Genomic DNA, 14860 nt, shown 5'->3' with positions numbered 1-14860 from the left:
AGATTGTTTCATAAGTTGTGTCTTAACCCCTTGCGCCACTAGGGAGGCCCAAGGTCAGTTTTTAAAATTGCCTCTGCTGTCCACCACCGTTCCCCTCTCCTCTCTATCCAAGTACAGGTGCCCAGCCTCTGCACTAGCTGGGAAGAAGGCCATCAGAGGGGGTGAGTGGATTCCAGGTAAAGGGAAGTGGTGGAAGAACAGCAGGGGAAGACAGAAAGAGGCAGAGAGCAAGAAAAGGACTTCTGCCTCGGTTTACACAGTCAGTTCATTTTTATCAAGAAGCAATGAAAAAAATTATTTACCTTGGACCTGATCATTTCACTCATGGGCATCTAGAAGAATAATCTGCAAAAGCTTATATGCAAAGATAATAATAGTTAACATTTATTGAGCATTTTATTCAGTGCTTTATATTCAGAGACTGAATTGACTGAATCCAAAATCAGCCTATGCAGAAAGTGCTAATGTATCACCCTGAAATGGGTGAGGACCTGGAGGCACAGAGAAGCAACTTGGCAATGGTCAGAGTCAGAAAGAAGCCAAAATTCAAACCCTTGTGGTTTGGCTCCAAAAAAACCTTTTAGCTGCCACCTTAGACCACAGCTATTCTTAAGGAGGCTTCCCAAGGGCCAGTAAACAGAAATTAACATTTATATTTCCCTCCCCACGCCCACTCCACTGCCCGCCCCCTCTGGTTGCCTCAGTTTGCAGACGAGTGTTAAGAGTTTGTTATTGGCTTGGATTTGACTGACCCTTAAGTTATGTTTCTCTACATTCCATACTTGTGGTATTTGTGTTTTCCCTTCTGATTTATTTCACTTAGCATCACTGATGTGCCACCACCCCAGGCTAGGGAGGTTCATGGTCAGTTCTCTCAGATGAGAAAAAATTGGAGCCTTCAGTGGCCTTTGCAGGGACTTAATGGACTTAATGCTGAGACAGGGCACCATACACACAGGCCAGCAGAGAGAGACTCCAACTCTGAGCAGCAGAATAGCAACCCCACTTCCTGGCCCCCCTACACTGTTAAGTGCCCACAGACACACAACTGATATATTGTTGCAAATGCAAGGCCCATCTGTTGTTTACTAGCTGTCCAACGTAGAAAACAAGGTATGGGCTGTCTGTTGTATGGAAAGTGAAAAATAGACTGATTTACTCATTTTCCTTACACTCATACTTTCCAGTTTCATCCATGTTGTTAAAAATGGCAGTTGATCTTTTTTTGCAGCTGAGTAGTATTTGTGTGTGTGTGTGTGTGTATGTACATTTTTCTTTTTTTTAAAAGATTTATTTATTTATGTATACAAGAGCTAGGGTACAGGCCAGGGTTTGGGGGGGGGGGTGAGAGGATTCACCAGAGGCAGAGTGGGGAACAGAACAGGCAGATTGACCCAAGTACACTGCTGAGGGGAGCAGCGGGAGAGTCAAGAGAGGTCTGCTGCACCAAAATTTTTCTGATCCAATCATCTGTCTTGGGCACCTAGGCTGCTTCCATAACAGCTATTATAAAAAGTGCTGTAGTGAACACAGGATTATGGATATCCCTTCAAATTAGTGTTTTTGCCTTCTTCAAATAGATACCTAGGAGTAGAATTTCTGGATCATAGGTAGATCTAATTTTAATGTTTTGAGAAACATAGGGACTGGACCAGTCTACTGCCAACAGTGTAAAAAGGTTTCCTTTCTCTCCACATCCTCAGCAACATTTGTTTAAAGAGTATTTTAATAAAATGCAACAAGACAAGTTAAAATACTTTAAGGGCTCCCTGGTGGCACAAGGGTTAAGGTGCAACATGTGAAGCTATCCGCAGCCACTGCAGAATGAGTTCCATTCCTGGCCAGCCAGGCAGCAATCCACATGGCACAGCAGACCTCTCTTGTCATGCCCGCTGCTCCCCTCAGCAGTGTACTTTGGTCAGTCTGCCTGTTCTGTTCCCCTCTGTCTCTGGTGAATCCTCTCACCACCACCCCCCGCCCCCCAGCCCCCATGCCTCTGGCCTGTACTCCAGCTCTTGTATGCATAAATAAATAAATCATAAAAAAAATACTTTAAAAACACAAAATTACAGATATGACCTCAACTCAAAACGGCCTTCTTTAAAAAAAGAACTTAAAAAAAAAAACCCACTATATTTAAAATAAAGAAATACATCTCAGGCATGCAGATGAGCAAATATTTGTGAAAATCTGTAGACTTTAAGGCGGCTTCTTTTCTCCTCTGTTTTCTGTACTTCCCAAATTTCTTTCATGAAAGTTACTTTCTTTTCAGATAGGAAACAGCACTAAGGCCTTAATGTTTTAGAATTATTTGCTCTCAACAGACATTTGGAAGAGAAATTTCTGAGAAACTAAAACACTAGAAGCAAATTAAAAAAAAAAAATATTGGGGCGGTTGCTAAGAAACCCTTTAAATTGGTAATATCTTTAGGACTAGGCCTCAGCACACACTGAGAAGAATGTACAAGGGACAAGAAATGGAACAAACAAGAAGTTAATATGGAGTCCTGGCTGTCCTGAGTGCTGACAAATGAAACGCAGCTCATGCCTTCGAAAGAACCTTCTGGAAAGGCCTTCTAATCCTACTTTCTTTTACAAATGAAGAGACAACACCTTTTATTACTGAATATATTCACCTTCTTGGAAAATAAGTTCCCTTCATCCTTGGAAAGCACCTTTCCTTGCATAGATGAGGCCCCTTGTGGCTCTATACCCTAGACCATCCCCCTGGCTCCCATCTGGGGCTGCCATGGCTGCTTGCACCTCCTGAGCCTCTTTCTCCAACCAGAAATTGGCCAGAGTCATGCATCCCTTGGCCATCATCCAGCACACACACTCAGCTCTTCTGTATGTAAATTGCTGGAACAAATTGACAGAAGATGCCTTGAGAATGAAGGTGCCAATTTGGCCTGTGGCCCTCAGGGCAGGGGAGGGGCAGCAGGAGAGCTCTCTCCCAAAGCTGTCCCCCACCTCTTCCCCTCCCCACAGGCCCCAGTCTCCTGCACAGGAGCAGGCAGGGCTGCGTAGAGTTGCTGACTCTACCCAGGAGGGGAGGAACCAAATCCCTGGCCCAGGCCCTCAATTACATAGGCTCCACAGCTGTCCCAAGGCTCACTGTTTCTGAAGCAGCCGGCCTGTCGTTCTCCTCAGAGCAGCAGCAGCAGCAGCAGCATCTCTGCCAGCCAAGAGCCTGCACAGCACAGGGCACGTCTCACTTTCTTCCTTCACACAGACCAGCAACCTCTGTGCCCAAAGTTAATCCAGAAACTGTGTTAAGCACAGACAGTGCCTAGTGGGCTAAGCCTGGGTCCAGGCGGCACAGGTGTGCTGTGGCCCCGTGCAAGAGAATCTGCCAGGGGGCTCGCAGGTTTCCATGCCACACCTTCCATGAACTGGACTCTCAAAGGGTAGGACCTAGGATGGCAGGCCAGGTGTGAAGACACAAATGGGAACGAACCCTCCAGGGGAGCAGCAGCCCAAATGAGAGCCCGGGGACAGCAGATGGTCCCGTCATAGCCTCAGGATCTGCTGCGCTTCACTGCACTTTGGAGATCTCCCTGTTCTCTCCTTGGCCCTAGGACCTGGCCCGCGGATGTGGGGTATGTGGGGGGGGGTGTGCATGTGTCACAATGAAAGGTGGGGTGGAAGGGGTTACAGTGTCGGGAAGTGGCCCTAAGGCTCACTCCGCCTTCTTCACATGGATGTTCTTTCCAGAGCTTGAGGAACCAGGGCCAGGCCAAGCAGAGGCGTTGGAGCTGGCTGGGGACTGGGCGTACGGAGTCTTAGTTACTGATTTCATTTTCAATAAGTCTAAGTTTGCGACATTGGTTTTCCAGCAAAATAAATTGACTGCTAAAAAAACACAAACAAACCAGAACCTGCTGTACCTCCATCCAAGATGTTCCTGGACCAGCCTCAGTCACTTCCCAGCCACCACAGATCTCCCAACAGACACCACACTGCCTTATTACTTAAATAATTTTTATTTCTCATGCACTAGGAAAGATGGGATTGTATGAAACACTGCATTTCACAGCAAAGGCCAAAGTCCAGAATAACACAGGGCACGAGCTGGGACCCAGGGCTGGTCAAAACTCTAGGGACCACACTGGGGATCCTCCCACCCAGGGGGGGGGGCAGATCCAAGACTCTCCAGCTGCAGTGGCCCCAGACATAGCACAGGGCGCTGCCCCCTCCCACAGAGGCACAGGAAGCCCACACCAGAGAACACGTGGACCGGAGAAGGCTGCGGCAGTGACTTGGTAGAGGCAGTGGGCTGGCACCCGACGCCTGGCGCCCAGCAGCCAGGACTGTGGAGTTCTCAGCCCAACTCCACCCGCATTGGGCTACTGGAGCCCTGCAGCCCCCAGTGCCTGTGGTCACAGGAGACATGTGCAGGCCCCACCTGGGGGCCAAGAGTCAAGCTCCAGCCAAAGCCCTGATTTAACCAGGCAGAACCCCAAAGGCTAGAGGGGCCAGCCCCCCACAGCTGTCCCTAGCCCCTGCGGACAGACGCCTGTGGGACAGCTGGGCTTCTGAGGATCCTGGGACAGGGCAGGGCCGTCGATGCCAGCCAGGCTGAACCAAGAGCAAAGCAGACCCTGGGCTCCGCTTCACCGCAGTGGCCCAGGGACAGACACAGGTCGGACACATGCAAGACAGAACACAGACGAGTGGACACATGCAGAGAGACAATGGGCCGGAGGGGCCAAGGACAGACGTGACGTGGGGGCTCTGTGAGGCCCAGGCTCACTGAGGCCCAGGGCTCGTGGGGAAGGCCGGCTCCTCCGGGATGGTTTCCAGCATCTCACTCTGAACAGCCTGTGTGATGAGCGCCAGCTCCTGGCACAGCGTCTCGTAGCGGTACCCCACGCGGATGTCGGGCACGTTGGTGCGCCGGATGTCGTTGCCCTCGGGGCCCTCCTTGGTGTAGTTGGGGCCCAGCCAGTGGCTCTTTACCTGGCAGGGGGTAGAGGTGACAGCAGGGCTGCAGCCAGCACTAAAGGGCCAGCCCAAGCCCTGAACCACCCAGGGCCAGCACCCCAGGGACCTCCCCAAAGGTGGGGTGGGGGGGCATGCCATGGAGGCAGTGGAGTGGTACCTTGTGCGAGAAGCCGCTCATGAGCACACTGTTGCGCGCCAGCTCACACATGTCACAGGAGCTGAGCTTCCACACCTGCGTGGCGATGCTGTACTCCTCCATCAGCGGCTCCTGCGCAAGGCAGTCCCTCAGGCCCTGCTCCCCCGCCTCCTGGTGGGCACGCACTGCACCCCCCAGCAGGGGGCAGCATGCGCCCTGAGACCCCAGCAGCTGGCAGGCTGCCTGCCCGCCCTCCCACCTGCCGGGTTCTCACCTTGGTGAAGTGGAACTGCAGGGGATCATCAGTGGAGAGCGAGACCATGAGGCCACGGGACAGGTACTCGGGTAATGGGTTCCGGTGGTAGCTGAGGAAGAGGCTGTTGTTGCTGAGTGGGGACATGGCGATACCAATCTGGGCCAGGTAATACAGGTACTGCAGGACTGGGGCCTGGACAGGCCAGAGAGGGAGAGAGGGTGGGCTGTCAGGTGGCGCCCAGGCTGGGGAGAACACCTGGTTCTGGGGATCCCTGGCAAGAGTGGGGTAAGAGTCCAAACTGGGCAGATGTTCCAGGGTCAGCCACAGCCAGAACCCAAGCTGGGGGCTCCGGGTAGAGACAGGCGCAGGGGGGTTCAGACGGGGGGCTGACGAGGATCAGCCGCTGAAGGGGGCCGCGGGATGGGACGTGAACAACTGGGAAGGGAGGCGGGGGGCAGACTGTGACCTTGCGCAGCAGCAGTCCGTGGGAGATGTTCTCAGCCAGCATGAAGGCCGACACCAGGTGGTGGATGGGCCCGGCCTCCCCACAGTGCGGCCGCAGGACAAACGTGTGGAAGCCCCTCTGCCTGGGGGCATAAAGAGAGCATCAGCCCCGGATTGGGACTCACCTGGGCACCCCACCCTCACTCCCCAAGTGGCCACATGGGCCTGAGACAAAAGGGATAAGGGGAGATCCCTGGCTGCAAGGGATGAGCCACGGTGCCCCAAGGGCAGAGACAGACCCCCATCCAGTCTAGTAAGGACGCCAGTCCAGTGCAGGCCCACAGCAAGGACCCCCAGGCCTGTGGGGAAAGGGCGAGCAGAGCACAGCCCTGGCAGAGCGGGCACCTGCGCAGATGGTTCAGCATGGCCATGTTGGCGAAGGTGTAGTACAGGTAGTAGGCATAGGGCGGGTTGTCCTCCTCCATCCAGGCCTCGGGGAGGGGGCTCTCCAGGTTGAAGACGTGGTTCTCAGGCTTAGACTCATCATCCACGCTGTCAAAGCCGTCCACCTGCACAGCACCCTGGGGTCAGCGCGCAGCCAGGCCTGAGGTCAGCATCCTCCCATCCCTGGCCCTGGGCCACCCCCTCACATGCTCCAAGAAGAGGTGCAGCTCTGGGTGACTGGCGGGGTGCACGGTGGCCTCGAACAGCGGCAGGAAGATGTTCGCCAGCATCTCCTGGAAGTTGGCCAGCTGGCCCTTGGTACGGTACACATCACTGCAGGCGGGAGGCACACGTGTGTGTGCTCGTCAGGCCAGCATCAGCACACCCAGCAGGCCCCTGGGTGGGAGCCTGGCCCGAGATCACACGCGCACTTTTGAAGCACACTGGGTAGGCCAGGCTGAATGGACCACGGGGGACTCAGGGAGGCCCCTCCTGCTATCGAAGCGCTCAGCTGGGATGGAGGTCAGCCATCCCAGGAGGGCTAGAGGCCATCCCTGGACCCTTGAACTCAGGCCCCCATGTTGCTTCCCTCTCCACGGGACACTCACAAGAGGCGGGGCACCTGCACGAGCCAGCGCACGTTGGGAGAGTGGACTCGGTGCATCACAGCCCAGCGTGCCAGCTTGTCCCACTCGTCTCTCGAGCGGCCGTAGATGGAGAGCCGCAGCTCCGCGTTCTGGTATTTGCTCTCCTCCAAGTCGGACATGACCTCCTAGAGACACACACGGAGCACCCGTCACCTTCAAGGCTTCCCACTGTCCCTGTCTCCGCACCCACCAAGGGTTTAAGCCGCTCAGCTACCTCCCTCAGCAACGACCGGCCCAGGCTCTCGCTAGGTCAAGCGGAGGGCTGCCAAGGCAAAGCCACCGTCCCCCTCACCTTGATGATGTGAGCAAAGTATTTCCCAGAAACCCTGTTGTCGGTCTTGATGAAGATCTCTCGGAGGACAGACTCCCCAATCGGGTTGTATTTGGCATTGAACTTGTCAAAGCGATGAAAGGTGTTCCTGTCCTGAGGAAACGGGGAGGCCCAGGTCACCCCTGCCCCCCAGCCCACATGCCAACCCAGCCCCTCAGCCCCGGCTGCCAGGACGAACCGCATGCACGTCGAGTGTGTCCACGCTCAGGTCGTAGGCGGTGAGATTCATGCTCTCGAAGACCTCCCGCAGCGTCTGCTCGCGACCCTGCTCCACGTGCACGATCTCCTCCAGGTGCCGCTTCATCGCCCGCTTGATGAAGCGCAGCAGGTGCTTCTGGTTCATACAGGACGAGGCGTGGATGTGTGTGTCCACCTGGGGTGGAACAAAGGGCTGCTGGGTGCACCCAAAGCCAGGAAGGTCTGAGGCCTGGACAGCAGGACGGAGAGGACCCCCCAAGCTGGATGCTTGAGTGGAGGCCATGGGGCAAAGGCCCACCTTGCGGATGTTGTAGAAGTCCCGGTGTGGCACCTTCTTCTGGGCGGCCAGCTCCTTCATCTCATTGAGCAGCACGTGCATCTGGAACTTGGAGCTCAGGTACTGCAGCCGGCGGTAGCAGAATGACTTTCTGGGCAGGAGGAGAACAAGGGCTGAGTCAGGGCCAAGGGCAGCACCCACAGGGGCAGGACCTGGCGCGCAGAGCAAAGGAAGGAGGCCGGAGGGAACAGGACTGAGGCTGCCCAGGGCACAAGGGGCGGGGAAAGTAGGCCTCAGTGACTCTGTCGGGTGAGAGACTGGGTGACAGTCTCAGCAGAGGAGAGGCTGCAGACAGAGGCCTGGGAGAGAAGCCGGGGACAGGCGGGGACTCACATGGGGCCATTGATAATCAGAGCCATCAGCACATTGACGTCAGCCACAAACTCCTGCAGGTCGGGGTACGGCAGCTCCACCTCTGAGCAACTGGCATGTAGGGGGAGCTTGGGTGAGGAGAGGAAGCCAGGCTCTGTGGGCCCTCCCAGGCTGAAGCACACCCCCACAATTTCCCCCAGCACACCCCACAGCCCCCTTACTGCTCATCAGGTTCCCTGCGGGTGTAGACGTGCACCACGCCCCGAATCATGCGCAGGCCCAAGCCCAGGTCCCCAGGCATGGTGCTTGGCTCACAGTGTTCGTACGGATGCTGCTCCAGCGCAGGGGGGTGCACCGGGGCATCTGCAAGGGTGGGTGAGGGAGTCAGGGCTGGGAACTTCCAGACTGCCCACTGCCCAGTCCTGAGGCCTGACAAAGGGCCAGAGGCCCCAAAGGCCCCAAAGGCCCCTGCCTCCACCCCTGGTTGTGGGCAGCAGCAGGCAGGGCCGAGGTCCTGGGCTCCGTGACCTCTGGGAGGTCAGGTGCAGGGAGCCTGGGGGGACAGGGCATTGGAGGAGGGCAGGTATGGGGGTCCCACCAGCAGACACAGGGGTGTCGGGGCCCTGCTCGTAAGTCCGGGTCTCCAGAGGCTTCTCAGCCAGCTGCTGCAGGTACCGCCGGGTGGTGGGGCAGAAGCTCTGCAGCGACAGGGCCATGTACTTCTCCCGGATGAAGAGCGCCCGCACCACGCTCTTGGCTGCATCCAGCAGGTCTGTGAAGGGCACCTGGAGACAGAGACCTGCTTGCACTCCTTGGTCGCTGATCCCCACCAGGCTTGGAGCCCCTTGAGGCCCTACGTCCAGAAACCCGCAGTCTGTTCCTAGCATGCCAGTTTGCACCCAGCCAGGCCTTCCGCCCCTCAGCTCCTGGAAAGAGAAGAGCCCTCTCCAGCCCCTATACCCACTCCCCAGCCTGGGGGGGCCCCATGGGACACAAGGAGAGAGCCCCGAGGCCCTGCACACTCACCCCACACTTCTCCTCCCCGGAGATGGTGACCCGCTGGAATTCCCGCTCCAGCACCACATCTCGCTCCCGCAGACCCCGGTCACCCTGCCCCTCGCCCTGCTCCTTGTAGAGCCTGCGGGAGGAGATGCGCACAGGAGGGGGCTGGAGCCAGCAGCGGACAGGCCCAGCCCCGCATCCCCGGTGCCCCCTGCGCTCCTCACTGGAGGTCTGAGTCACTGTCCGTCTTCAAGAAATCTTGCTTGGCCCGAAGCAGGATGTCCGGCTCCAGCCTAGAGGTGAGGGGGGTGAGAGGTCAGGCAGGTTTCGACGCTCGGCCCTTGCTCCGGGGTCCCGGGCCAGGCTCGTGCTGTGCGGGGCTGGTTCTCAGAGCACCCTGTGCTGCGAGGGCTGTTCTTGGCCCAGTTAGATGAGAAAGCAGACCCGGGAATAAAGCAACGTGGTCCAGGCCACCCCAGTGGGGAGAAGACCGGAACCCAGCATCCTGACTCCACAGCGCGTGCTGCACACCGCTGCTCTGGGCTGCCCCTCTGTGGCCGCCAAGGGAGGACGAGATGAGAGAGGGACAGAGGGGGGACTCGGAAAGCGTCCGCATGGCAACAGAGGGACGCTGGGCAGACCACGCACACGCACGCACACACCACGCACACGCACGCACACACCACCCCCCTCACCCCCCCCACCCGCTGCCTGCCTGTGTCCCCGCCCCACGATGCCTGCCGTGCCCTGGGGCTGGGGCTTACTTGACATCCTGGCTGATCTGCCGCTCCAAGCGCTGCCGTCGCTCCTCCAGCTGCTCGATGGGGCTCTCCTCCGGGAACTCATACGGGGCGCTGCGAAGCTCACTCTCAGCCAGGGAGCGGCTGAACAGCTCCTGGAGGAGGGAAGGAGAGTCAGCGCGGCCTGGTCCTCAGCCCCAGGCCCTCCCTGTCAGAGTCTGGGCGTGAGGGAGGGTGGCAGGAGCTGGGGGCACCTGGGAGAGGCAGGGGGAGCAGGGCACAGCCAAGCGTGAGATGAGGACAGCTGAGGTGGAGGGGGTCAGGGAGCAGAGTGGGGCCGCGGGGTGAGGGCGCGGCACGGCCAGGCGATACCTCGGCGATCTCCTTGCATTTGCCATCCATAGACGTGCGCAGGTCGAGCGGGAAGTGCTTGAGGCAGGGGGCAGGGCCTGGCAGGGACCTGGCAGACTGCAGCGGAGGGGCCCCCAGCCCACCCCGAGCCTCTGTGGAGACAGTGATGCCAGTGCCTAAGGGAGGAGGGCCGGGCCTGGGTGCACGGGAAGCCCTGGGCGCCTCCCCACCCCAGGCCAGCCCCAGAAAGGCCAGGGCCTAGGAAGTGGGCTGTCCCTCCTCGGAAGCTCAGTGAGCCTGCGTGTGGCTCCCAGGGTGCCCTCAGGGTGGCATGGGGACCCGTCACCCATTCCAGGCTTGGGGTGGGAGTCCTGAGACTGCCCTTAGAACAAGTGGGTTCATTCACTCCAAGAGTGACAACCTGAATCCTGGACACACACGTGCACACACACTCCCCCCAAGCACTAAGGACCAGGCGGTCACTGGGCGAACCCCCATCCCACAGCGTCCAGGGCAGGCAGTCCAGGCTTGGATGTGCCCCGGAACGAGCAGATCCTCCTCTCAGAGGGCCAGGCGGCGCTGGCTCCGTCCTACGAGCACACTATGCCATCAGCTCTGACCCGGGGACCGGCCCTCAGGGGACGAGGAGCAGAAGAAGTGAGGAACCTCCTCCCCAGAGGCCTGCCCTCTCCCCCAGGACCCCGGCGCTGCCAAGATGTGGCCTGCCCCTCCTACTGCTGGCTGCCCCTCCAAAGGGAGCTGCCACAAACAGTCTGCGCCACTCAGAGGCCCCGGGATCTGGGCAGGAGGCCCCGGGGGAGGCCAGGAAAGGAGTATCAGGCGCCAGGGGTCTCTCCGTGGAGGGCAGAACTCCTCGGCGGCACCACCAGGGAACTGCCACAAAAGGCCCCGAAGCTGCAGGTCTGTCTCGAGGGGCTGACTGAGTTCCCAGCAACCCCCCCCCCACCCGGCCCCCAGGACCCTCCCTGGGCTCACCAGCCCACCCTCCCCTGCAGGAAGCTTCCACGCCCAACTTGACTCTCCCAGCTAGCTCCATGGGATGCTCCCTTTCAGCCTCCTCTCCCCTTTGCACTGTGGCCCAGGGGAGAACTGGAGGTCTGTCCAGGTGGCACGCCTTAAAGTCTTCAGGCCCACGTCCATGGACCCCAGAGACTCAGGAGGCGAGACAAAAGGAAGAGGAGGTACCACCCCCGCTGGTGCCAGTGCCTGCCTGCGCCCTACCTGCAGAGTTCAGGCAGCTCCCCAGCAGCCCTGTGCCCCGTGCCCGCCTGTGTGCTGAGCGGAGCTGCAGCCAGTCCCCCAGGAGCGCTCAGGGGCCAGCACGGGCTGTACCAAGTTCAACTGTGCGCAGGGGAAGCCCTGGGATGATGGCAAGCAGGGGGCTGAAGGAGTTCAGGCGAGCTCAGAAATCAAGGGAAAGGGCATCTGAGTAGGGAGATAAGGGGAACCCCAAAGTGAACAGGGCCTTAAGCTCTACAGCACCAGGGCCCAGCTCAACGAGGGGCTCCCAAGAGGGAGGAACAGGGTTGACTGATACGGGCAGGCTGGCAGGGAGGGGCCAGGCCGCCTTAGAACGCACTGCCCTGGGGGACAAGCAGTGGGTAGGGCCTGGCTGGCCGGGGGTAGCAGGGGAGAAAGCGCCTCCTCAACTCCACACCCAGCAGTCCCAGGCCAGCTTCCTCTGCCAAGGGCTTTGTTTTGTTCACCACTGACCTCTGGGTCCCTGACACAGGGTCCCTTGGGAGACAAGGCCTCTGCTGGGCAGAGAAGTCAGCTGGCAGCTGGGAAAGTGCTCAGTCCAGGTGGGGCCAGTGACTGAGTTTCCCTGCAGCCCAAGAGGCTGCCTCATGGCCCCCTAGACGGCTAACCCCCGTGCCAAGCCTACTGTCGAGACGGGACAAAGTGCCCAGAGGACATCTTTGGGAGAAGGGAACAAGAATTTGGAAGATTTGAACCTACTCTGTTTCCACATACTAGAAGACTCTAAAACCCCAGGGGCTTCACATCCTGTCTATAATGGGGTGATAAGCGGGTCCTGCCCCGCCTAGCTGCAGCTGCCGCTGGCTCACATGTGCTGTATAATCTGCAACCGCCAACTCCCGGGGCACTCCCAACGTCCCACAGGCAGTCCCGCCCGCTGGAGAGGGTGGCAGGTTCTGGGGCCCAGTGTCGGCCAAGGCAACTGAGCAACGAAGGGCAGCAAAGAGAACAGACTTGGCAGGGGCAGCCAAGGGGGTGACGCTATCTTTTAGTAGGAAGAGGCCAGAGTGGAAAGAGGAAGGACAGATGGGTAGTGGCCCCCCCCCCCAGGGCGTAAGCCAGAGCCTGAGGTCCCTGTTTGCCCAAGAACCCTGGTCCTACACAACTCTCCCCAGATACAACCCCCTCAGGGAAGGCTGACCACAGACCCCCCCAGCTTTAGGGCTGGTCTGTATGGAGCGAGCAGCAGCTGAGCCGAAGGCCCTCATCTCAGCTCCCTCTCCCAGCAGGGGGCCCAGGGCCTCCACAGCAATGCTGAGACGACCTGGACAGGTTCAAGCAACCAAGTGATCCCCCAGCTCCCCCCGCCCCACCTACCAGGTCACCACACAGGGCAGGCTGGGGTTCACCAGAGGCAACCCACAGGCAGTAAGCTCCACACGCCCTGAGGCGGGGTCTAGAAAAGCCAGCTTTCTGCTGGTCCCTTCTCCCAGGGACTGCGCTGGAGGTGCCCAGTTGCAGCACCATGCATGCGCGCACATACACACACACACACACACACACAAAAGTCAACCAAATGCCAGGGGGACTCCTCCTCAGTCCCTCCCACCAACTCCAAGATTCCCGTCACCACGTCTATCCTCCTGACACAGCCCCTCACACACTGACAAGACCACCTCAGTAGGCAGGGAGGGGCCAAGGCACTGACCCACAGTATCAGATGCCGTCACCTTGGGACCACCCAAAGGTGGATAGACCTAGCTGCAGGAGACATGCCCTTCGGATGGCACCAATCCGGTTGCACAGAACTCCAGGGCAGCACTGACCTCAGCTAGCGTCTCCAGTGCATGAGAAATGCAGGGGGCAGGCCCTTGAGCTATAGGTACTGACACCTGCAGGGTCTGACCAGGTCATCAAAATGGGGGTGGACCTTCCCTTGACAAGGCCCGAGGGCAGCAGATGACAAACAGCTATCCCTCAGCAAGCATGGGCCAGGCAGTGAGCATCACGGAGGTAGGCACGGACGCACCACGCTGCCTGCTCCAAATGGTGCAGCGATGCCTACCAGAGAGGAAGATAAACCCAGATGCAGGAGCACATGCAGCGGCAGCAGCCCCGACCTGGGCTTCTGCATGGGCCAGCCCAACACCACCCCACACCTGGGAGGAGGCTGCGACAGACCAGGACCAGCTGAGGAACTGGCCAGATATCAGACCCCACGATGGAGCTAGAAATCTGGGGCCACGGAAAGAACTGAGCGCAGGAGGGCGGCCTGAGCTGAGCCTGCCTGGCAAAGACACAGCCACCGGCGGAGCGGCCAGTCCACAAACCAGTCAGCCGCACACATCCCCCACTCCATTCACACACCCCCCACATGCGAGGCTCCGCACATCCACTCACTGACACGTGTGCAAACACACCGCTCGCTGCACCCACACCCACTCCTGACAGAGGGCAGCATCCCAACACAGACATGTCATCCTGCGCTGCGCGCCCTCCCCACACCACCTCCCAGCCTGCTGGCCCTAGCACCCAGGATGAGGGGCGCCCCCACAGAGGGTGCAGAGGCCCCGGGTTGAAGCCAAGACGTGCGGGCACAGCCAGCGCCTGGGGGCAGGAAGCACGCACTCACCTGGGACTGCAGAGGCGGCCTGCAGGCTGGCCCGCTTGGCAAAGGGATATTTGGCCTTGGGTTTGCTGGGACCAGATGGGTAGGATGCCATGGCTCCGGCGGCGGGGACAGAGGGGGAGTCTGAAGCGCACAAGCTGGGCCTGGCTCTGCCACATCCAACCCCGTGCTCGCCCCGCCCCCAGCGGGAGTGACTGATGCAGGAAGCCGGGCCCCGCCGGCGGAAGAGGCCCCAGCCACGATTTCTGATGTTGTCTAGGCAACCCAGGGACGGGGGCCTCCATCCCCGCCCCGCCCCAGCCCCAGAAGTGACGTGACCGCTGGAAGCTGGGCCTGGGGGCTGGAGAGGGAGAAAACTAAGTGGGGAAGGGCCAGCCCCCCGCTCTCCACCGCGCCCCCCGGGCGCCCCCGACCCTGGCCAGGCCCTGGCGCACAGGAGCCAAAGTCCGGCTGGCCGAGCCGCGCGCTGGGGCAGGAGAATAACCAGCCGGCGCGAGCGCCCGGGCTCGGAGCGCGCTCTGCCCAGGGCGGGCGGGCTCGGGCAGCCCAGCCCCTCGGGCACGGGCACGGCCGCCTCCTTCCCTCCCCGCCGGCGCCAGGGTCGCCCGCGCTGCCGCGAGGGGCAGGAGGAGGACCCGGCCCGGCAGGCAGGGAGGAGCCTGACTCGGGAAAATTCCACTGTCCAGCAGAAGCGCCTTCCAGGAGGGCAGGAGGCCGGGTGGGGGGCGGGGTCTGGGGGCTCTGGGGGGATCCCGCGCCCTGACGTCCCGCCTGTCCGCCCTCGGGAGAGCTCCCCGGACCCTGCCGGGGACCGGCCGCCCCCCAGGGCTGCGCGCCGCGCGGACACCCCGCGCCCTGGCCCCCAGGC

At 59.7% G+C, this 14860-nt stretch overlaps 1 protein-coding gene across 1 annotated transcript; it reads right to left on the bottom strand.

The window, feature by feature from the left end:
* Positions 1-4749: 4749 nt before the first annotated feature.
* AMPD2 (adenosine monophosphate deaminase 2) lies at positions 4750-14280 on the bottom strand (the record flags this gene model as incomplete). The annotated part of the gene is made up of 18 exons (XM_084242841.1): positions 13996-14280; positions 10164-10294; positions 9816-9946; positions 9276-9344; positions 9076-9187; positions 8648-8834; positions 8271-8412; positions 8071-8160; positions 7699-7828; positions 7381-7575; positions 7164-7295; positions 6833-6996; positions 6431-6557; positions 6186-6349; positions 5803-5923; positions 5355-5528; positions 5102-5212; positions 4750-4959 (listed from the first exon to the last, which is right to left on the bottom strand). Exons 1-18 carry the CDS (start codon positions 14084-14086, stop codon positions 4750-4752), a joined length of 2481 nt encoding a protein of 826 aa, XP_084098967.1. The 5' UTR covers positions 14087-14280.
* Positions 14281-14860: the final 580 nt, after the last annotated feature.

Source organism: Talpa europaea, assembly GCF_964194135.1.
Source record: "Talpa europaea genome assembly, chromosome: 9".
NCBI classification, from domain to species: domain Eukaryota; kingdom Metazoa; phylum Chordata; class Mammalia; order Eulipotyphla; family Talpidae; genus Talpa; species Talpa europaea.
Note: the sequence above shows the minus strand (reverse complement) of the source record. Positions and strands in the feature narration are given on the sequence as shown.